At 54.8% G+C, this 23,253-nt stretch overlaps 6 protein-coding genes across 6 annotated transcripts; 4 read left to right on the top strand and 2 right to left on the bottom strand.

Annotated features, from left to right (window-relative positions):
* Positions 1-5,249: 5,249 nt before the first annotated feature.
* On the bottom strand, positions 5,250-6,845 carry CH63R_13161 (Integral membrane protein; the record flags this gene model as incomplete). The annotated part of the gene is made up of 5 exons (XM_018308135.1): positions 5,250-5,571; positions 5,651-5,761; positions 5,872-6,086; positions 6,262-6,528; positions 6,651-6,845. 5 exons carry the CDS (start codon positions 6,843-6,845, stop codon positions 5,250-5,252), a joined length of 1,110 nt encoding a protein of 369 aa, XP_018152552.1.
* Positions 6,846-8,391: 1,546 nt separating this feature from the next.
* Positions 8,392-10,185, top strand: CH63R_13160 (Acyl-CoA dehydrogenase domain-containing protein; the record flags this gene model as incomplete). Its single annotated transcript, XM_018308134.1, has 5 exons — positions 8,392-8,875; positions 8,957-9,160; positions 9,219-9,298; positions 9,355-9,598; positions 9,704-10,185. The coding sequence occupies 5 exons, from the start codon at positions 8,392-8,394 to the stop codon at positions 10,183-10,185; spliced, it is 1,494 nt and encodes a 497-aa protein (XP_018152551.1).
* Positions 10,186-11,576: 1,391 nt separating this feature from the next.
* CH63R_13159 (uncharacterized protein) lies at positions 11,577-13,694 on the top strand (the record flags this gene model as incomplete). The annotated part of the gene is made up of 1 exon (XM_018308133.1): positions 11,577-13,694. The coding sequence occupies one exon, from the start codon at positions 11,577-11,579 to the stop codon at positions 13,692-13,694; it is 2,118 nt and encodes a 705-aa protein (XP_018152550.1).
* Positions 13,695-14,853: 1,159 nt separating this feature from the next.
* CH63R_13158 (Phosphoinositide phospholipase C) lies at positions 14,854-16,341 on the bottom strand (the record flags this gene model as incomplete). Its single annotated transcript, XM_018308132.1, has 1 exon — positions 14,854-16,341. One exon carries the CDS (start codon positions 16,339-16,341, stop codon positions 14,854-14,856), a length of 1,488 nt encoding a protein of 495 aa, XP_018152549.1.
* A 2,760-nt stretch (positions 16,342-19,101) lies between these two features.
* CH63R_13157 (uncharacterized protein) lies at positions 19,102-21,826 on the top strand (the record flags this gene model as incomplete). The annotated part of the gene is made up of 2 exons (XM_018308131.1): positions 19,102-20,214; positions 20,282-21,826. The coding sequence occupies 2 exons, from the start codon at positions 19,102-19,104 to the stop codon at positions 21,824-21,826; spliced, it is 2,658 nt and encodes an 885-aa protein (XP_018152548.1).
* Positions 21,827-22,233: 407 nt separating this feature from the next.
* On the top strand, positions 22,234-22,794 carry CH63R_13156 (uncharacterized protein; the record flags this gene model as incomplete). The annotated part of the gene is made up of 1 exon (XM_018308130.1): positions 22,234-22,794. The coding sequence occupies one exon, from the start codon at positions 22,234-22,236 to the stop codon at positions 22,792-22,794; it is 561 nt and encodes a 186-aa protein (XP_018152547.1).
* Positions 22,795-23,253: the final 459 nt, after the last annotated feature.

Raw genomic sequence — 23,253 nt, 5'->3', positions numbered from 1 at the left:
CAATCTCTAACCGACCAGGGATGTAGTGGTCTTCTGTACTCTGTACAAAGGGCTGAATGGTACAGAGTAGAGAACAAACCCCCGTACGTAATTCAACCGAGAATCCACAGTGGGCGGGTGGGTGGCTCGTGTTCGTGACGACCTTCTTCATGCCGGTCTTGTTCCCTATTTACGGAGCACGACGCCTCCCCGGACCCCTCCGGAAACAACGCCAAGAGGCGACCATTCCACATCTCGACTGGCCAGGCTAAGCATTCTGTGCAGTGGAGGCAACGGGAAACTATGCCGTAAACCCACCGAGAACCCCTGCAAGTGTGTATGTAATTTACAAAAAGTTGTCTGGCGCACCAACCGCATCTCTCAGAGACCGCCGCCGCTTGACGACAGGCCATGAAAACTCGAGGGAGGGAGGATGGGGGAGGGGGGGGGCTAGCACACTCCTAGTCTGTTCGCGAGGGTTGGGTTGCTTGGTCACTATTGGGAGAGGCGTATCATCCTATCAATTTACGTAGTCATTGGCATCCTGATCGTCCCTCCATCCAGACGTGTCTAGATCTTAACGGAGCACTGGCAGGTTCATGAGAACCCGCACGGTTAGCAGGGTCTGTCACTACTTTTCACTCTCGCCCAGCACAATTCACCATCTGCCGAATTTCCCTCATCGATGACCTGTTGGGAGAGATCATGCACCCCCCCTCGGTTTTGGTCACATCGCCTGTCGATCAGACTTTTTCTCGCGCAGCAACGACCCTTGGCTACCTCATGCAAGCCTACGGCACAGCACGCCGAATACAACCTCGCCGGCTGCAAGTCCGCACAGGGGTAATTAGCACTCGGTGATTTGGACTCGCACCCCTGCTTTTCCTTCCCTACAGGGCCATTGATCCGGTAAAGCGTCAGTAGTCGACTGAAACCGTCACCGGCGGCCGGCGTGCGTAGCATCATCCAAAGAACAGAGCAGCAACTCCCTCGCGCCGATATTGTAATGCGCTTTTCGCCAGAGTACGAGGTGCGCCGCAAATTTCGTGTGAAGATCCATCTGGCCTGAACAAGGGATGGAAGTTGCCACGGCAGTCTCGCTCTCAAGCTAAACCGACCTCACCACCACCTCGCCGTTCTAGGTTCTGACTGGTGACGTTGGCAGGCAAACATCCGATCGAACTCGTGCCTGGATTGCTCCGGCCCCATGGAGTAACTTTGGTACGCCCTCCCTCTTTTTCCCGTTACTCGACACCGGCCAGTGGCACCCGGCAGTCCGGGCCATCTAGTTAGTAAATGACGCCGCGCCGTATAGATGCGAACAATCTGTGCATCAACGCTTCCCAGCGTGCTCCCCGACTAGACTTTGATTAGACCGCAGTCAAGGTGCCCAAAACAGATTTTGCCGGTTGCTAGCTGCGTCTACGTCCTGTGTTTTCTATAGCTAAGGGAGGTGACTTACTGGCGTTACAGGCATATATAAGCCCCGTGTTTCATGCTTTTGTATGTAGCGCAGCCGTCTCTAGATCGGATTCAAACACGATTGAAAGGTGATGGACGGACAGATACCCACACCACTGGTATTACAGATGTCCTCCCTCCGCCAAACTCCGCTCACCGAGCATAGCGCCCAACAGAAGGAGTTCCCAATTTCACGCTTAGACTGCCTGCTGACCCATGAGATGCCGTAAAGTCGAACCAGCCAACGACTCAACCCCATCCTAGTTTGATTTGCGCCAGTGGAGCTTCGACCGACTGAAGCCAGGGAGGGGGGGTATGAGGGGGGGTTCTGGCGAGGACTTTTTGACGGCCGACTCTCAGGGAATGGATCCATCAGGCTCTTGACGAGTGGGGAGTAACGGCATGGGTGCCAACGGTCTAGCCTTGCCGATACAAGAGCCAGGGCTTATGGGCAACGGGGGTCGTTGGAGATGAGCTCGGAGCAACAGAACAACAGCCTGTGTGGAGAACAGCCTGGAGGGTTGACGCAACCGGTGAAGTCCTGGTTGAGTCCCGATGACTGGCTGGCGGATTTCGTAGGTTGACCGATGTGGGACGAGATGTCGTAAAACGTAACCCAGTCAGCGTCGAGGACTCGAACTGCGCGGCATCCTGCATAAGCCTGCTTCGACTGCTGGATCGCATGGTGTCCCTGTTTGGCACCCGCACATGATACCCCAGAAGATACAGGCTCATTCTGGTGTCCTAGTGGATGAGGTCCCTGGGTGCGAGCACGGAATGGTAGACGGTTCCCTTATGTGCGAGCGTGTAGGCGAATTACCTGATCCAAAGGTCGAGATTCTCGTTCCGGTGAGCCACCCGTGTTCCCTATTTCGGTGGCCAAGGACCGGGTTTAGCCCCCAAGCGACAAGGAGTTTCCTGGATGGACGATATTGCCTTGTGACTAGCTTGATCAGTAGTTTATCGCGTTTCAAAAAAAGAACCAGGCTGTCTTTTGCGGACTGTAGCTAAGTCAACATACCCACTTTTGGAACACCCCCTCATTTGGAACACCCAGAATGAAGCTATCCCCAACATCACCACCATCTTCAATTAATTATTGACTAGGCCTAGATGCCACCACAATACAGCTTTCAGCTTCACTAGGGGTATCAGAGTCGCTGGATTCATCTGTGATATCCTCTTTTTCGCCAGCCTCAATCTGAGCCTTCTGGATGTCCTCAATATTGGCGAACTTGGTGTTTGGGTCGATCTGGACTGTCCTTCTTTTCCTTGCTGCAGTATTGGTGACTTGGGCCTGCAGGAGCTCCAGCTTATGCTGGGCAGTAGCCAGCTCATAGGCCTGCTCGCTGAAGCCTTTTTTCACCTTCCGGAATAGAAGGCGTTGAGTGAAGGCATCATTCTCTAGCTCTGTGAATAGCTTCAACTGCCCAGCCAGATCCTTCATCTTCCTTGGCGTCGACCACACTACTGCAGACGACGCAGATGCCCATCCTTCAGCTTCCTTGCCTTCCTTGCCTCCAGACTGCCCTTTGCTGACCTGATCTGAAGATGCTGATGGCTTTGGTGTTGTTGGGAGTAGGAGGGAGCTCATCAGAGGCTTCGCCATAGAGACAGGCCATAACCCTGTCCATTTCCAACCACTTCTGATGTTCTGCATCGTCATACCTGCAGTACGAGCCTTCTGATAACAGCCTATAAAGTTCCTCTTGCCTACAATAGTAGAGTCATTCCACTGACTAAGGTATCCAAGCTCCTTCCTATAGGCTGCCTTTACAGGGCTGAAGACTGACTGGTCAAGTGGCTGGAGCACATGGGAGGTATGTGGTGGTAGGAACAATAGATGGATGTTATTAATATAGCAGAGCCACATAAAGTCCGTCGTTGTGTGACTCCCATGGCCATCAACAACCAGCAGTCTGGCCTCCTCCTTGCCCTCCTGGCCCTCCTTGCCCTGGGAGGCAGTCTGAGGGATAGTCTGAGGGATGAAGACCTTCTGCAGCCATTCAACTGCAGTGTCGTCTGTAGTCCATCCATTCTCTGTTGCAGTGAACTGCCATCCTTCATAAGGGCCAAGGTCTAGAGGAAACCACTGCTGCTGGACTGTCTTGCCCTTATATATAATGAGGGGATCAAGGGCATGGCCCAGGGCAGAGATGCATTCGATGATGGATACCCATGCCCTTGATCCAGGCTGTTTCTTGCGTACAGACTTCGTCTCAGACATGCCCAGCACCAGCCCATTAGATCCCTGGCCCTCAAGGATACCAGTCTCATCCATGTTGTATCTATTGGATGGTTTAATGCCCTTGACCTCTGGTATGGCGAGGAGTTTGAACCAGTCCCTGATAACCTCAGTAGATGCTCCATTAACACGTCTAGAGTCAATAAGGCGACTTCTCTGGACCTTGATAGATGGGTTTCTCTTTAGAAAGGCATGGATCCAGCCCTTTCCTATAGGCTCCTTGTCCCCCATAGCACAGAGGATTCGTTCTGCGAATGCCCTCACTTGTTGATGGGTTGGGGCAACACCAAGGGCATGCTGGATTCGCACCCATTCAGCCAACTTAGCCTCCTGGTCAGGGGAAAGCCTCTGAAGGTCTGAAAATGCTGCTGCCCTTGCCTGGGTGCCTGTGAGACGGTTGTGGAGGGTGGTAATTGGGATGCCATATTCGCGGGCTGCCTTCCTTAGGCTTTGGCCGTCTGAAACAGCCTGGATTGCCTGATTGACTTCATACTCGGTATACTGGGCCATAAGGCAGGAATAAAGGTCCTCTGAAAAAATGAGGTTATTTGCATAAGGTATGAAATTGTTGTGATAGTTCGAAGTTGGAGGAAGTAGGAGGCTGGTGGTGGGGTTGAGGCATTTTTAGGTGTTCCAAATGAGGGGGTGTTCCAAAAGTGGGTATGTTGACTTATCAAATTGCCACTTCTCGAGGACCGTGGGCATCAAATTTTGTTAGTCACGAGTTGCTCTATTCAGCCCTATCACTTCCTTTTCATTCACTGTCACTGTTCTACCTACCTGCAAGTGGAAACTGTTGCTGTTGAGCGTTTAAGGGGTCTTTTTTGTTTGGACCACGCCGAGAGAGGGGAATGGCGATGCCTAGAAGCCTTTCACACTCGTACCCTCCGCCTGGATATGCAACCTACTGCCGTGTCAGGAACCCAATTTATCACGAATCTTGTCCCTTGCACGAGATGTCTGGCCAGAGACGGTCTGATAGAGCGGTCAATGATTATGTAGAAAGTCTACGTGACTGAGCAATTGTCATGGGGCGTCCAGCTCCCTAATTCTACTCTTTTGACTGAGCTTCAATCAGTTGATTATCTGGCGTGGTCAGCGAGTAAACCCCCTGTCCATTTCACAGCATACATCCAGGAATTTAGGTCTTGTCCGTAGTAGAACCATTGCTCCTTACGTTACTCGGGGTATAAATGCTTCAAAAATCTAACAAAACTCTTTTTAAATCATCGGTTTCCCTGCCATAAACAATGTCTGCCTTGAGCCTGTCTGCAAAAGTCAAGTAACAGGAAGCTAGGTAGTTACAACAGGATGGCGCCGTTGAGAAAATGATGCGGATGGAGGAATGAACCATGCAAAACAAATTCTTTCAACGACATCAGATATCAGAATACGTGCTAATCGCTAGAGACTTGCCGTTCCCTTCTAGCCTGTTCTCCCGAGACACAGCCTCGTCCTGTATTCCAGTCTTGTTGGATAAACCGATCAAAAGTTCTAACCTCTTATAGTCTATATTAAACACTAGCTATATTGGTATCTCTAGCAACAAGAAACGGGGCTGGCTTTACGGTTGACTGTCGACCACAGTAGTAGGGTGCTCAGAAAGGGTATTGATCGTATTGAGGGTAGGGAGGTTCGGTAGGGTAGGGATAGCTTGTAGGGTCATGCGCCTGCTGTACTGTTGAAGATCGGCCAGGCTCATTTTGACGAAGTTGTACTCCTCGAGGGCCTCCTCAGACGAGCGGGAGGCCACCTTGGGCGGCATCTTCAGATACACGGGGTGGCTCATCTCTCCGGGGTTGCGTTCGCTGTCCTTGAAGTTGCTTCCACAGCGATACATGTGGAGCAAGGGCCTCAGAGTCGGTAGGCAGCAGCAGATGACGGCACTGCTCAAGTTAGTTCAGGTGGTCTTTGGGATTCTCTTTTTTGAAGTTTTGTTTTTGAACAACTCGAGGGCCGCCTTACCAGTAGGCCTCCAGACCCGTCCAGATCATCAGATCCACGGTTCCCCAAGTGGGATCGCCGTAATCAAACGTCGACACCTTGATCAGTCGAATGATTGTTATGAAACAGTTGCTATGCATCAACAGCAAGAGTGAGCCTTGGTCTTTGGTACTTGACTGACGGCGGGGGGGACTCCTCGCTTCTCTCTTGTCGATGTGGATGGGTGAGCAAACAGCACTTACAAGCCTCCAAACACAAACGACGAGATGAGAAGACCTTTCTTAATCGGGGACATCGTCAGCCTCATCACGTATGGTATCGGGATGATGATCAGCACAAAATCGGTCACAATGCTCCCGACTGCGATGCTGATGTAGAGGTTAGAGAGCTCAATGCAGTTCTTGTGCGTCGTCCAGAAGTTCTGCACGGGGGTGCACGCAACAATCGTCGGTATAGTCTAGTATAGGCGATGAAGGTCAGCATCGGGCCTGTGGCATCCTACAAAATGTCGCTTGCCGCCCGTGGCCCGCAAGGCATTTCATGGGGAATGAGTTCTTGTGAAAGAAACACACACCCTCTCTGAGGGGAAAACGCAGAATCATGTCAAGGGGAGACGGGCGGAGCGGACTCACAGCATAAATCGCCCACGCCCCAATGAAGGCCAGGAGGCCGTGCAGATAGTACCGCGCGCTGAAGAGCCCAAAGATGCGTTGGTACAAGACCACGAGAGAAAGCCGCGCGCTCGCCAGTCCCATCGGGTACAGGATCTCGTTTGCGTAGATGGTTTGATAAAAATGCATGATGTTCAAGGGGTCCTCCTCTTGGACGACGGCCTCATGCCTGCCCAGCCCGAACTTGAGCCAGAACATGGTGCCCGTGAACACCCCGACGATGAAGATCTGCGCCAGTCAGTGAGTCGATTGAGGTCCGGAAGAAACACGCCATCGTCAAGGACACAAAGTGTGAGAGGAAGCATATGAAGAAGGTTCACGATGGTAAGCCAAGGACAGTCACTACTCACCAACGAGGCCACGGCAAGCCAGTCGTCCAGGCCGATCTTCCGCCCCGAGTGCCTGGCGGCGCCGAGCCGCGCACAAACCGAAAGGATCGCTAGGCCGAAAAAGACGCCGTGGATCGTGTAGACCTCGCCGGAGCGGTTCGCGGCTCTAAAGACCGCCTGCTCCTCCGGCGTCATGCCGTGCATGCCTTTAGACATGTCTTGGATGTCTGAGGAGGACGATCCATCAACACAGGCGGGGTTGAGTCTTGTGAACAGTCGAGCGGATCGTCAGAGATAGAGGAGTGAATGATCGACCGGAGAGAACAGAAGACACCGAGACCATGGCACTAGAAAGGCTCTAGAACCAATACGAGTGTGGCTCCCAAAGGGAGAGGAGGGGGAGCGCATGGCCGCACGTTCTGAAACGTCGCGCCGGATAGGCTGGCTCTACCCAACATCAGCAGAGTTCAACACAAGGCATGAGGGAAGTTTCCGCCGAAGAACTCTACGTCTGTACCAATCGTTGGGAGGTACGGTGATGTAGAGAGTAACGGGAACCTTAATCCATCTAGCAACCTACCTATGCAAAAGTAGGTGGGCGAGATAGAGATGTACAACACAACCTCAGCCACACGACGGTGTGAAGGCGTGGCGTCTCTCACGGGTCCGTCTCATGAGTTAAGCGAGGTTCTCGACACGGCATCGAAAAGGACGATTATGGGTGGCAGGACCTGGCCAAGGTTCGATTCCCTCTGCTGTGATGTCAGTGCTTACAGCATTGTCGAAAGTTTAAAAACGGGGAAATATCAAGGCCAATCAGAATGGAAGGGAACCGCGGAAGCCGTGATGGTTTTCCTGCATCCGTTGCTGGGACTGGTACGATCGTTCTCCTCCTGCGGGTAGCATTTTCAATCAGTCAGTCGGTGTCCCTTTGACCAGTAAGCTGCAGCTCCGAGTTCTCTTGGTATGCAAGTCAGACTAAGCCACTGTAACTCTAAAAGGCCCTCTTTCAAGTACAGGATAGCTCGTGTCTATTCCTCGTTTCTTCAGCTTCGTCTCCCGCTATGCAACTGCAGGGAATGAAGTGTCGCGCATGACGGCTACTTTAGGCGCCAAACCCATGGCAGGTCGCAAAGTCTTGGTGCGATGAAGCCAGCCGGGGCCAAGGCCAACAACTTTTAAGGTTGTTGCCGTTGAGCGCACTGCCTACTAGACACTCCCTCGCCAGTAAGACTGACTCGAGCATAGTCGAAGGGCTCCCCCGCGACTTGCGGCGACGGAATTTCCTTTTCCGTTAATAAGAGCGAGCATTGACGGATACGCAAACTGGGCGGCCCATTGACCACGGCAGGGCCCGTGGAAACGCGCGTATCAGACTTGAAGAACAAGATGTTGTTCTGATTGCGAGTATAGAGGTGATGCGAAGACTGGAGACTAGGATCACGCTCGGTGATCGTCTTTGTCATGACTTGGTTGGGGATAGAGATAAGGATAAGCGCATAGTTGGGATGTGCAAGCAGACAAACCTTCGTGTCGTAGGGCGTGTAACCGCATCACGCAGTCAAGATGTCGGGGGCCCATCCAAACAGAGTGAGACGGTCATCTTTCTCCTAACAAAGGTACGACTACACGCATAGAGCACGCTGATACGTCGAACACCGATGCAGGACTGGACTGTCTGCCTGCTCGCTTTCGGGACTACCAGGCTGCGGTCAGCTTGGAAACAAGTTTGATTCGCCATCGTTCGCTGCGCGCGGGGCACATGTCGCCCTCAACCTCGGCCCGGATCGTACACATACGTGTGCCACAAGATCATCACGAATCGAAGGGGGGTCGTGAACCGCGATTCCTCGACCCTGTCAATACCACAAGCATCGGTTCCCCTTCCCCTTACCCCCCCCCCCCCCCCCCCCCCCCCCCTTTGAGTAAATCACTAAGATACAAAAAAGAAATGCCTTCCGACAAGGCCGTCGCGGAGCCGTTTGGCAACCGCGCTCCATTTGCGGAACCGTCCTGGTACAACGCCCTGGCCTCGCCGTATTACAAGGAATCCCATCGACGGGTGCGCGATCACGTTCGACGATACGTCGACGAGCACATCGCGCCGAACATCCAGGAGTGGGAGGAAAACGGGCACGTGCCGGACGAGGCCCGGCTCCGGTACGCCCGGGCGGGCCTGGCGTTTCCTGAGCTGCCGGGCGAGTACCGGGGAGGTGTGCCCTTGCCGGGCGGGGTTTCCATCGAGGGTAACTCCTTTTCTTTTTCTTTTTTTTCTTTCCTGTTATTGGCTGGGGAATGTTTTCTGCTAACGTCGATTCTATCCTCAGAATGGGACACCTTCCACTCCCTTGTCTTGGGCTATGAGCTGAGCAAGATATGGGCCGCCGGCGTGTCGGCGGGCCTCTCCGGTGGCACGACCATCGGGGTTCCTCCGGTCATCCACCACGGCACCGATGAGCAAAAGAAACGTTGGCTCCCAGGGATCTTTACCGGGCAGACAAGTTTTTGTCTCGGTTGCACGGAACCTACTGGTTGATTAATCAAAAATGCAATCTTGAACCTTCTTGACAGATTGCTGACGTCGTACAGGTGGATCAGATCTAGCGAACCTAAGAACCACGGCGGTCAAGACGGAGGATGGCGCATACTACGTCGTGAATGGTCACAAGGTAAGCCGAGGCCGCCATGACGGAAGGGGTTGATCTGACGCCTGGCTGTTGAACAGAAATGGATCACGGGCGCCTTGCGGGCGACTCATATGACAACTGCCGTACGGACGGGGGAGCAGGGAACGGGCGGGATCTCCGTCCTCGTCATCCCCCTCGATCTCGCAGGGATCTCACGGCGCAAGATCAAGAACACCGGCTGGAATGCAGGTGACAGCACATGGGTGACGCTCGAGAACGTCAAAGTACCCGCGGACCACCTCATCGGGCAAGAGAATTCCGGCTTCCGCTACATCATGACAAGTATGCTCTGCTCGTCTTGTCTCGACGCTCGCGTGTTTTTCTCTTCTTTGTCTTTTTTTTTCTTTCTTTTTTCTTTCATTAACTCACTGACACCCCTCTTCCCAGACTTCAACCAAGAGCGTTTCCTCCTCGCGGTGCTCATGAACGGGCAGGCCCGGATCTGCCTCGAAGACGCGTGGGCCTACGCCATGGACCGCCAGACTTTCGGCAAGCCCCTGATGGCCCACCAGAGCATCCGCCACAAGCTCGTCGCGATGGCGCGCTACGTCGAGTCGCACTGGGCCTGGCTCGAGCAGATCGCGTACCACGCCCAGCGGGCGGACGGCGGACGCATGGGCGCCGAGCTGGCGTCGAGGATCGCGCTGGCCAAGGTCCACGGCGGGCGTCTGCTGGAGCTCGCGAACAGGGAGGCGCAGCAGGTCTTTGGCGGCGCGGCGTACCAGCGCGGCGGGGTCGGCGCGCGGGTCGAGCAGATCGGCCGGGACCTGAGGGTGAACATCGTCGGGGGCGGCAGCGAGGAGATCATCTCGGACTTGGCTGTGCGGCAGGAGATTGGCGCGGCCGTGGGCAGGGGCGCCAAACTGTGATGGGTTGCAAGAATGGTTCAGCGCTCGGCTGGTTGTGATGTTCTGGGTACGAATTGGCCTGTTCTGTACTTTGATACCGTCTTGCTACCACTGTTGTTTGTGTCCTGTCCACTTGCACGATCTGAACTGTTGGAAGTATCGGGACGTGGTTGGGGTTAGTGAAGTGGTCCTATCTGTTCACGACCGGCATTAAGATTGTTAGGACAAAAATCAAGCCTAAACAGCTGTAAACTCTGACGTTGTTTCTACATCAAAGTATTTTCTTAGGGGGGGTTGGGAATTACTAGAGCGAGTTTTGAAGGCAAGAAAAGGTGTAAGTAAGTAAACAACGCTCAATGCAAGACCTCAAAGCTGAGAAAGTCGCACCAGACGTTCTAGAACCTCTAGACAGCCCAACGATGTCTATGAACAACGAAGAGAGAAAAGACAACAAACCAGACGGGATAACATCTCTTGTGTCGTGGCATCATGCAAATGTCGCCAAAAAGCAAAAGAAGATAACTCAACTGAGGTGTGGAATCTAACCACTGAATCTCCCCGAGGTGGGCTCGAACCACCAACCTCCAGATTAACAGTCTGACGCGCTAGCCAATTGTGCCATCGGGGATGTTGAGATGTGATGTCTCTGTGAGCTGACGGCCAGTCCGAATTTTGACAATATGGATCTCACGATGTGGACCATCGCTTGAGTGTGGAGAAGAACGAGGGCTTGGGAAACTTTACGGAGCGCAGGAGACCCGCCTCAGTCCAAGCAAGGGCCGGTTTGAATTGCACAAGGGTAGAAAGCACAGTTTTCAGTAGAAGTACCGACTCCTAAAGGTGTAGAACATTTAAGGAGGGAGATGAAGAGGTGTAGAGTCGCTGGAACGTGTAAGTGGTTGGTGGCGGCTAGCACAGGAGTCGGTGTTGCTCTTGGCTTGGGGGACCTGGCTGCATATTTACTGACTTGATATGGGTATTTCAAGATGTTTTCATTTTTTCAATCCGTCCAGTCAAGATCTCTAGTGTTAAGTTCCATGATTTCTCTCCTGGATGCACTTAGCTGTGCTCTATCTGGCAGATTATTCGGTGGGAGAGGTCGGTGAGAGTGGGGCCACGCTCGGTGAAAGAAATTATGGGGCTTTCCTCGATGACTCGGAGAGAAAGAGCGGAGTGGCCCCTGTTGCAGTACGTACCGCCCCACGTGAGTGCGCATCAATTTTCAGCACAGGCGATTGGCTAGTCGCGTCTCACTCCAAGTCTCAGTCTCATTCTCATTCTCATTCGCATTCACTCACTCACTCGCTCGCTCGCTCCTTTCATCTGTTCTCAGCCCAACAACCTCAATTTTCGACATTCAAAAACTCGACTCATCTCAAAGAAGAAAAAGAAGAGGAGGACCCTCCCAAAAAATGCCCGACTCATCAGACGAGTCAGGCCACGACGGCGTCGGCCTCGTGCAGAACGACGCCTCCGGCTCAGAATCCTCCGGCAGCGACTCCGGATCCGAGAATGCCAACGCCAACGGCACTGGCTTCCTCGACGTCGAAGCCTCCGAATCGGGCGACAGCGACTCGGACGACTCGTCAGACTCGGACTCGGACGACGAATCGATCCTGGGCGAGGGCCGCCATCGCGCCCCGCGCGCCTTCTTCCCGGAATTCCGCAGGCTCCCCATCGAGCTGCGCCATCGCATCTGGCAGTTCTTCTGCCCGGACCTCGCCCTCCTCCCGCGCGTCCTCTCCTTCCAGATGGTCTGCTCGCCGAAGCAGGATAGCATCTGGGAGAGCGCGACGCTGGAGAACCAGATCGCCGCCGCGAGCGCCATGCTCGCCGTCCACCGCGAGAGCCGGGGGCTCGCCCTGAAGGCCTTCCCAGACACCCTGGCCATCCGCGAGGGGCGCCGCCTAGTGCGCTTCCACAAACAGAGAGACGTCGTCCACCTCAACGGCCAGAAGAAGACGTGGGAGCACAACATCAGCGTCCCGGGCTTCTCCGAGAACGTCGTCAACCTGGCCCTCGACACCTCCGAGCTGGACCCCCGCCAGATGAGGCTGTTCCTCGCGTTCCCCGACCTCAAAAACGTCTTCGACTTCGCCTGGCACAACGACAGACGCATCCCGCATAGGCTGCGTTGGTGCGCCTCGGACAAGGTGCACCACTACGAGATTGAGCAGCTGCGGAAGAACGTCCACTCGGGCGAGGATCTGCATTTCGTCTACTGCTGGCCCGACGTCGAAAAACATCGTGTGTTTGCGGAGAAGCATGCAGGGCTGGCCGAAGTCTACGAGGCCGCCATGACGGAGATCGCCGAGATCAGGGAGGAGGATGCGGACTTTATGGACGACGAGGACGTGGCGCGGCTCGGCGAGATCGATTACTGGCAGCTGACGTGCTTCGGCTGGGATGCCGCAGACCGTTTCGAAGTGTGGCTGGCGAAGCACGGCGTCGCGGATGGAGACATACCCGCCGCCACCGAGGACGATTCTGACAACAACAACAACGACGAAGACGGATCAGAGGGGTCCGATGAGTCCGACGACTCATCCGACCAGAACGAGTATGAGAGCGACGGCATCGATGACGCGACTATCGATGGAGAGTCGGGCAACGAGGATGAGGATGACGACGACTTGCTGATCGACCGGCGAGGAGAAAGCGACGACGAGGAAGACGGCGGTGCTTCCGACTTTGGCGGGTTTTCTCCTCCGAGAGACGAAGACGGCGGCATGTTGATCGACGGCTCGCCCCCCGCGGCTCACTTCTCGAGTCCCGAACCGGAATCTGGCGAGGGCCGACCGCAGACGGGCCGCAGACGCGCACGGCAAGTCGCGTCTTCTTCTGGCGAAGAATCCGGGGAGGAGGATGAAGAGGCCGGAAACTTGGGGCGCGGCGCAGGCCGACGTGGACCTGTTGTCTTATCCGACGACGAAGACGAGGAGGACGTCGAGGAGAGGCCATCACAGAGCACCAGCCGCCGCGGCCGCGTCGTGCTCTCGGACGACGACGAAGACGAAGGAGAAGAAACGCAGGGGGCGAAGACGGCGAGACCTGCCGGGAGGCGTGCCCGAGTGCTCCCTTCAGACGACGAGGACGAGGATGAAGACGAGGGCGGTGCAGACGTCGGCAACGCCGAGATCCCCAAAGGCCCGGGCGACTTCGACGACGATGACGATGACGAAGGGGGCACAAATAAAAAGCCTCTGTCCCTCGCGGAAAAGCTCGCCCGCAACCGGCGCGAAAACCCGGTATCCGATGCGGAAGAGGAGTCCGAGGAGGAGAGCTCGGAGGAGGAACCAGCGGCAGCGGCGCCGCCCAAGAAGATGTCGCTGGCCCAGCAACTCATGACGCACCGCAAGCGGAACCCCATCGTGTCCGAGTCCGAGGGCGAGTCCGGGGGAAGCGTCGTCGACGAGGACGAGGACGAGGACGAGGAGGACGACGATGAAGAAGACGACGAGAACGGTATGTTCATGAACATGGCGGACGAGGGCGAGTCCGACGATGAAGGGGACGAAGACGACTATTAGACTCTGGGGAAGCACTCGTCTCCCGAGGTTCCATCTTTCTCATACTATAGGAACTGGCATTTGATCTTGGGTCTCCTGGCGGCAACGGGTCGGTGGGAACAGGGGTATCGTTAAAACAGATCGGCGACTCGGCACAGCTTGGGCAAGGTTAGAAAGGGGAGGGAGGGGCGGGGGATGGGACAGGATAGATATTGGCCTTGGTCTGGCCACAAAAGCATTGAGCTGCGGCAAACGAGCGAGTACATCGGTTCTGCGCACTAATAAGAAGCTCCAGTTTCCTTTAACTTTGAAGCATCGTCCTTCCGTTATTATTGCTGTTGTTCAGGGGGCCTTCGTCGGTGGTGTTGTTCAACTGGATGCTGAGTCCATCTTCGTATGGGGGAGAAGTACTTGGTTAGATGTCTGATATCGAGTGCGTCCTCTGATTCGGGCTTTGTCGACCACGTTTTGCCCTCACCTCAGGCTCTGCTCATAGCTATCCCATCACTCGACTAGACTTCTCATCGCTGAAACTGAGTCTGCTCGCAAACATCAAGTCTGGAGAGACCATCAACACCCAGAGAGGGAGAGAGAGAGGCACACTCCAGCTCAGCCCCTTCGAGGACTCACCCACAACACCAACGACAACGCCTTCAACTACTCCTCCTTCTGTCACGCCGCCACCGCCTCCGCAACCTCCGTCTTGATCAACAGGACGCCCCGGCTCGGCATCCCCTCGCTGTCCAACAACCTCACGAAACGGTACCCGAGCCTCAGCCGGTCCAGCCGGACGCACGCCCACGCCGCCATGACGTCCGGCCCGACGACGTCGTTCATGACGACGAACGACAGGAACGCCAGCTCCGGCACGACGCCCTCGACGCCGAGGAACTCAATCACCTCGTCGCCGCCAAAGTCCGGGCTGGTGCCCCGGCCTTTCCCCGTCTGGCCCCGGTACCCGACCTGCTTGACCTGCTCCGCGCTCGCGTCCTCGCCCACCATGGCCGCCAGCGCGTCCGGCTCCGTGTGCAGCCCGACCTTGACGTACGGCGCGAACCGGGCCGGGTCGTCGCCCCGGTTCAGCAGCGGGATGTTCTGCGCCGCCAGCACCGTGACGGCCACCCGGTCCAGCGTCTTGCTCGGGATATCCAATCTCGCGTCGTCGTCGTCGTCGTCGTCGTCATCGTCTTCGCCGCCGCCGGCCCTCCGACGATACCCCCTCGGCTTCAGAAAGTACCCGTCCGAGCCCGCAAACATGCCCTCGTTCAGCACCATCCCGACGTCCCACGACTGCCAGTTCAGCGCGACCACCTGCACGCCCGCCCGCCAGAACAGCACCGGGTCGAAGTTGGACGAGTCCAGCCGCATGCCGTGCGGGTAGGTACGTCCGCATCAAAAAGTCCCGGTTGTGCGCGAACAGCGCCCGCGGCATCTTGCGCTGCACCGCGAACGCCGCCCGCTCCGACAGCGAGAAGACGTGGTTCGGCATCGACGCCTCGCGCGCCTCGAGCGACCGGAACGTCACGCCGCGCGTGTGCACACCCAGTCGGCTCAGCCGCGGCGTGATCTTGGGCGGCGGCACGCGCTTTGTCTTCTTCTCGGCTCCGTCCTCCGTCACGACCTCGAGCATACCGCTGTTGTCGTCCTCGTCAACGCCGTCATCGTCTCCCGGGCCTCCGGAGGTGGCGTCTCCCGTGCCGTTCTTGTTCTCGTCGTCGACGACGCCGCCGTCGGGGACGTATTTCACCTTGATGAGGATCTTGTTACGCAGCTGGTCCGGCGACGGCAGCGCCGCGGGCTCGACCTCGGGCGCCGGAAGGAGGTGGTCCCCCCACGTCTCCTCCATGATGTCGACCATGGCGCTTTGCTGGAGCGGCGAGCAGTGCACCTCGAGGCTGACGATGAGCGGCAGGTCCGACGTGACGAAGGCGTAGTCCCGCACGACCTTGCACACGTCGCGGAAGAGCACCTCCTTGGTGAGCGTGAAGCCGTGCAGCACCCGCGGCTCGGCCTGGATGATGTCCGAGAGCCTCTCGTCGACGGTCCGGCCCTCCGGGTCAACCGGATCGAACTTGTTCATGACCCACCGGCCGACCTTCATCACCATGCGGTCCCTCCGGCTGATCTTCTCGGGCCGGCCGCCGCCATCCACCGCCGCCGCAGTGTCCGACTCGAATCCTGGCTTGTACCGTTCCTCGCCGTCCCAGACGTCAATCTCGATGCAGCGGCACCCGCGGAGCAGCACGTCCCGGTACGCCTCGACGCTCGAGTCGCTCGACAGCTGGTTGCCCGTGAGGTACGTGTTGTGGCTCGAGCTGATAAAGTAGCTGCTCAGCGGCCAGCTCAGATCCTGCGGCGCTGCGACCTCGAGCACGTTGCCGCACGGCGAGGTCACGTACTGCACCAGCTCCGGCAGCGACAGCTCATCGCTGTCGACAAGGTAGCCCGCCAGGCCGTTCGGGTCCTCGGCCTGCACGTGCTGCATGAAGATGCCGATCTGGTCGCGGTGCCACGTGTTGTTCGGGCCGGCGTACCGGTTGAACAGCCGCGCGAGGTGGCCCAGGATCGACTCGTCCAGCTTCTCCCGGATGCCCTCGCGCTGGCCGCTGGGGTGGCCGCCGCCGGCCTTGTACTGATGGATCGGGAAGTCGTGTGACATGCTGTTCATTGCAGGGTGATGTCTCTGTCTGCGTGAGAGCTGCCAGCTTCGACGGCGCCGCCATGTACACTGTCTTTAAAGCATTGGTAAATAACCAGGCCTCGGAACCTCGCGATGAATTCACTTGTACCAGGACGCGTACGCACACTGGGGCGGCCTCATGGGAGTTGCCAATAGTGAAGAATCAAGCATGGGATGGTGCGCCGAGTAGACCAGGTAGTCTTGGGAGACACCCACCGCCCATCGGTCTGGCCGAAGGCAGCAACTACGTGGAAGAATACGGAATTCGACTGGCTCTAAGGCATCGATGTAGCACGATTAGCCTAAAGAGTCGGTCTTCCCGTTGAGAACATGAGTCTTATTCCAGTGAAAGAGGTCCATCAGTTGTCCCCTTGATCGGTGTTCTCTTGGTTTCAGGTATACATTCATCGAAATCTTTTCATAGTGCCCTGAACCGCTCGCCATCTCGTCGGATGAACAATTTCGTTACTGATGGAAAAACTAGCTAGCCCCACGCCCCGGACGGCTTGACCGAGGCCCCTAGAGGTTTCCCCCTCCGCTAGTCATTGACCGTAGATGCAAGTGGAGTCCTTACGCTGCCGTGTAGCCGGTGGCCAAGATGTTTTGAGTGTAGCCACTAAGGCATGGTCTAGAGTCTAGAGACGAGCTGACAAATGAGAATGTTGCCATACTGCTGAACCATCTTGCTTCATGATGGCTCCCTTTGCTCGCTTTGGTTAAGTCCTTTGAAAATTCCTTACAACATCGAAGGGTTCTTTATGATAGGCCTCGATTACATAAAGTCAGAGTGGACTACTGGCTAATAGCATCCACTCGCTTGCAAAGCTCCTGATCGGATGTGACATAGCGGATGAGGCCGCGTTGAGAAGCATAAAGGGTGTCTGGTGATTCATCGACTTGGATGAAACCTTGCTTACATCAGACTCGGTATGAATACATCATGACTTCGAATACAGGTAGACATTCGTTATGTGGGTAGTCCATGGGGTCATTGATTGTGGCGATTGGTCTTCTTGGTCATGATCAACTACCGACTTGGCAATCAGCAGGAACGAATATCGCAAGAGCTAACATTTGAAGAGCTACTAGCAATGAATCAATAACTCTAGCTAGGAAAGATCTTGCAAGTATCACTCCTACGTGGCATGCATGCTTAAGTCGATCAACCCATATAAAAAGACTGTAGCCATCACTCGATAAGGGTTCAGTACTTCCAGTCCCCACTTGCTTAGACGTTCAGACGCCTTTATTAGTAGCAGCTACAACATATTGTCCGGCCGCCAAATGTATTTTGAACTCCAAGGAACTTCCAAGGCATGCAACCTTCATATTCAGACAAACGAAACATCGTCGGGATGATTCTGGTCCTAGCTCGAATAACTGAAGATTCTTCGGACAGTGTTTTCGACGGTGCATGATTAACCTTCGCCAGGTTGGGAGGTGAGTAGTTCGTGGATTGGCTAGCTTAAGATAGAGCCATAAGCGCTTCGAGGTGCAGTATCATACATCTCAGCAATCATGGAGGTATAAGGATTTCGAGGGCAAGGCGGCCCCCCCTAGGACGTTCTGCCGCTGACTAGACGCCGTGTAGTGTACATCAATGGTTGGTCCTTCGGAATTTGCGGCGGCTCCTCGTCTGGAGAACAAGGGCTGAATTGGGCGTGCATGAGGGACCGTTTTAGCTAGTTATGTGTACCATTGAAAAGGTTTCTTGGAAGCAGCAGGCAGCCGATCATGAGTATAATCGGCTCAAGATTCAGCGTTCCGATAGATTCAAGGGAAGGTAACGTGTCAGGCGGCTGTGTCTGCTGTGCGACCCAGACAGCCAACCAGTCCCTTCGAATCACACCGTCATTGCCACTGAAAAACGTCTCACCTTCTTGTCGCTCATCCTGCCTGTACCCCAGTCAAAGCACATCGATCTCCAAAATGTCGGCCAAAATGCCGCGCAACTGATGCTGGTTTTGGCCCGTTCCTCAAACTGGGCGAGATCACTCCCTCGTATCGAGCATCTGTCGAGGAGCCCACATATCAGCTTCATCGCCCAGTAGCAACATTCGGAATCGAATGGTCGAGCCAGCTGCTTCCTCTGTCCTCGCTCAGAAGTCATCTGCAAGCCAGAGAATCAAATCTGGCGGCAACTCCTCGAAAGATTCCCAGCCCTTTGTCAAGGTCCCTTCTTCAAAGATCCCGGGGGTATAGGAGTTGCCTCGGATTGCTGCGTCTTGAGGGAAACAATTGGATGTTGGAGATTTCCGCCATCGTCCTCAGAATCGCCTCCCTCGCTGCTAGCTCAACGGGACGGAGGTACATGAGAAACATTGGAGATTGCAAGACAAGCAGACGCCTAACGACAACCAGGGACAAATCAGCCGAATCAACAAATCTGACATCACGTGCATTTTACCCCTCTCGGCAAAACGAAGCTGTGAGGCAAGGAACTCGTAACGACACATTACATAGCTGACAGATCCGCCCACTTCAGCACCTTGCTGGCAATCTTCGAGTCATCATTTCGGCATAGCATTCCGAATCGGCCACTTCATACCTCTTCATCTTTTCTACTGGTGTTTACCGCCTCTCCATATCTAAAAGCAGCATCATCGCACTGCGATGTCGCCGGTGGTGATCGAATAGCCACTATCGATAGATCAAAAGGCGCGCAGCTTTTCAGATCCGCCACGGTCTTTTCCCTGCCATTGCTTCAGCTTTTTTCTCATTGCTACAGCTGCAATCAAAACCAAACCAATGCAATCGCCAGAGATGGACGCGGACAATCAATCTCCCGCCCATGATGCCTGGTCAGTTCATGATTCGCGGAAACGGAATGAGCTTGAAAGAGTCGACATCGACTACGTCTTCGGCACCGACTACGACGTCTTTGACCTTGAATGGAGGGCGGAATTCGATTTTTCAGGTTCTCTGTTTTTTGCACGGAACCAACGCCCTTGGACTCCACGTCGTGATCGCAACAATGCTTGGTGGTATTCTCCTCCTCCTCCTCCTCGGCAGTATTTTGCTTGGCGGTACGCTGCTCTGCGGTATTCTGCTCACTGGAAACTCCACAATATCGAGAGCGAGCTCTGTAAAGGAGATACCCTGATCTTTGTCGACTTTCCGCTTGTATCAGCTGGCGAACCTAAGAATGATTGTTTCGGTCATGAGTGGAGCTCGGTACAATTCCGCGTATCCTCCCACAAACTCCTGGCTACCGGATCGTCCAAGTTTGCTGACATGCTCGGCGCGAACTACCAATCCCGCATCCAGAGAAAACGAAATCTTCTCAACAAGCTCCCTCAGGGTATCAGATTCGTCCTTGACCTCACTCCACCTTCCGAGGGAGAAAATCTGATCTCGCAAGTAAGAGAAGTCGCCCTAACACCTGGTATTATCGGCTGGTGGACCGCCTCTGAAAAGCACGGCGTGGATGGCCGTGTCGCTTTTGGCCATGACGATGTCTGCACATGTATTGAAGAGTTAGTAAACTATGATAAGGAGATCCCCGAGGACTCTTCTGACGAGAACTCTTCTGACGGTGACGCGGACCTCAACCTGGAAGAGGAAGACTACTGGCTTGGCTTGCATCGTCCAGACAATCTGTCACTACTTTCACACACCCAGCATGAAGTGCAACCGTATCTCCTCCACCAGACAAAGAGGGAAAGGCAAAGCAGCGTCAAACAAACTGCTGGGCCAGTTCCTGCCTACCGGAAAATCCCTGATTACTGCCCGGTCCGTCACCGTGTTGGTATTCTTCGCTTAATGCTCATCATCGAAAACAGACCAGTCATGGTTGACTCGGCCCCTCTTGCATGGACTCTGGTAGCTGTAGCAAACATCTTTGGCTGTGCGGGTGTGGTCGTAGGTTTTACCCTTGCCCTCTTGTACGCCAGAGTTATTCAAAATCTTTACTGACCGAAAGCCGTAGCGCGATGGATTTAAAGAGTGGCTCGAGAGCTCCAACAAGACTGTCTTTGTCGAGGCCCTGCCGGAAGAGAGTCTGCAACTTGGTTTTACCTTCCGGTTGGACGACGTAGCCCGTTCTGCGTTCCGGATCCTTGTGAACGAGCTGGCCTTGGAACAAGCAGCAGTCACCGATAATCAAGACATCCAAAAGATCGCCCCTTACACCGTATTTGACCGGAAGCGCCACAACCCTGGAGATCAGTTGAACGAGCTTATCAGACATGCCGCATACGCCATGTTGCAGCGAGTGTCGCAAATGTCAGAACGACTTATGAGCCAGACCATATTTGCAGATCTGCGCATTCCGGAATGGGAACTGTTGCAGAGCTTATTACAGACGTCAAAGGGCCGCCCTGAAGACGCTGCATTCCGCGAACTCGAGAACGTGGCGCAGCGTTTCCTTGGAACTTTGAATATAAGTACAGGCTATATCGCTGATGCAGCACTGGAGAAGCGCTTAAATAGCGGCCTTCTGACGAGGATCGACGGCTACAGAGCCGTTTATGTCGATACCTTCCGCCCCTTCGAGCTGATCTACAAGGAATTCAACATCGTGCAGAAGTGCATGTGTTCCTTCGTGTCAGCTACCCTCCTCGAGCGTTTGAGTCGCATTACAACGTCATTTTCTCCAATGTTCACCGATTTCGATGCCGATCTGCGGGAAAAACTTAGCAAGTATCCCGATCTGCGCAGGGAGGTTGCCATCGCCTGTCTCTCGATACCGGAACAGTTCGGCATTCACGGGTTCCAAGATAGCGTTAGGGTGTTCCTAAAGTCCTTCAAACGAGACTTCCACCCACAAGACTTTGACAAACCGACCAATCGGACCCCGCAGTACATGCTCCTTGCTCTGACTCAAAACGAATTCAGATTCCTTCCCCCCTGGGCCGGCGGCGACAACGACGGCACCGGCGAAGTTTTCGAGACCTCGTTATTACCTGCGGGTCACAGGCCGGAAGAAGCCTACCTCACGGACTCCATGGTTCCGTCAGATACATCCGGCCTGCCCGAATGTGAGGGCGGGGCGTCGACACAACCCGGATCGGAGAGTGGACACAGTGCTATCAGCTGTGACGTTGTGGATTCTCAGGAAATCGTGGCAAGCACCTTGGAACCGAACAGGATTACTACACCGACAGACGGCCAACTCCTTTCAACCCCTGAAGTCGTGATTTTGCATCACGATACTCCTAGTCAGCTTGATGTGAAGCCGTCGGAGACGTATGGAAGTTCCATTGCTTCAAGCCAACAGGGCTATCCGAGGATTGAAACCTCTTCCGCTGCTTCTGGGCTTCTGTTGAGTTCAAATTTGGCGGTATTCGGCAGACGAATACGCGCACTTCTTGCCACAACAGGGCTGATAGAGCCCAGTATACAACCCAATCATCAGCGGATTCGTTGGAAGAATGTGAGCTCCTGCGTCCCGAATTCCTCGTTCCGTCATAGCAGAGAGTCTTTACTGATTATGCTTAGAGACGAGGGACGTGGCTTTATGACGACTATGTAGAGCATGAGACAGAGGCGCTGCAGGCACTTCAAGATTTTTTGAACTCGTCTATGACCCGGCCAGACCTCGGCGCCTCCTCACAGGCATCTGCCAGTTCTTCGAGTGCTTCTGGAAAGCCTCCCAGCTTTTTATCTGGTGATGTTGCAGATCAGAAACCACAGGCCGTTCGTCCCGTCAGACAAAGTCGGTTTCGAGAAGATATCGAACTAGGCAGGTTGGACACAGAGACCCTTTATCTTCTGGCATGCGTAGAACGCGGAAGACACGGGAACGAACTCATTCAGGAACTGGTCACCGACGTGGTGGACGACCAGCAGCTTTTCCGCAACTTACTGGAAAGCTATCGGAAGCACAGAGGGAAAGCTCGGCATTTTTGGTCGTTGAGAGCTGTTGGCTCTATAGACTTCATGAAGGTTCGATTCCAATTCTCCGGGAATATATGGGCTCTTGCTAATAATCTGCAATTCCAGATAGGATACGGGGGTGCTCGATACATCGACATCAGGCGCCACCAAGACATCTGCGAGTTGGCAAAGCCCTGCAACTGCCTCCCGCCCACCGCCCTTGTAGTGCCGCAAGGGACAGAGTACAGATGCAGTCCGATCCCGGCCAAGTTCTCGCCTCCCGTCGGGCCACGTCTCATGATGGATTACTTCACGAACCCGGATGACATCCCGGCCGGCTCGACGTTGGTCCTGCAACAGCTTCCAAAGCGGACGTGCGGCCGCCTCTTGCCACAGCACACGGAGATCGTCGAGGCGTGGGGGATCTACTACAAGGAGGACTGGGACTGGGAGAAGATTTGGTGGCTCCTGGGTCTCGCGTTCTTCCCCCCGAGTATGCTGTTTGGGATTCTCTGGGGGGTCTTGAAACATGATCTCCAGAGCGCTTTTGGGATCGCCAGCTGGTGGATGACGGGGGCGACGATTATTGTCGGCATTGTCGGGACCAAGTCGTGGGCGCACTAAGTTTTCGTTGTTTTATATGCGCTGGATAGGCGAGGTAAACGTAAGTGGAGGGGGGAGTTGGCGTTCAAATTTGTTCATCCAGATGTCACATAAGAATAGTCCAACCTCTTGATAGGCTACGATGCTTCTACAGGAAATCCCTAATCTAACAGCGGCAGACTGCTGTGCTTTTCAAGAGATACACACAAACGAACTTGGACATTAATCACCTGGCCCTTACTAAGTTTTCTTTTGTCGACTTAGCTTACTTCTGGATCAACTCTAAATAGCATGTTCCAAACATGGGTGGTACTAAATACCTTATACGGCACAGAACCTTGCACCTAACCCCCTCCCCCTTCCCCTGTCTGTTGCGCTTGGAAACCGACCGACGCCATTATGCAATTTGTCAAGCCCGAGGACGTTCTCCCTCGCATGATTCATAGGTCAAGTGGATCGGCTTGGCCTGGCACGCCTGGC

The sequence above is a fragment of the Colletotrichum higginsianum genome, chromosome 9 (genome assembly GCF_001672515.1).
Source record: "Colletotrichum higginsianum IMI 349063 chromosome 9, whole genome shotgun sequence".
NCBI lineage: Eukaryota > Fungi > Ascomycota > Sordariomycetes > Glomerellales > Glomerellaceae > Colletotrichum > Colletotrichum higginsianum.
This window is presented reverse-complemented; position numbering and strand designations above follow the sequence as displayed.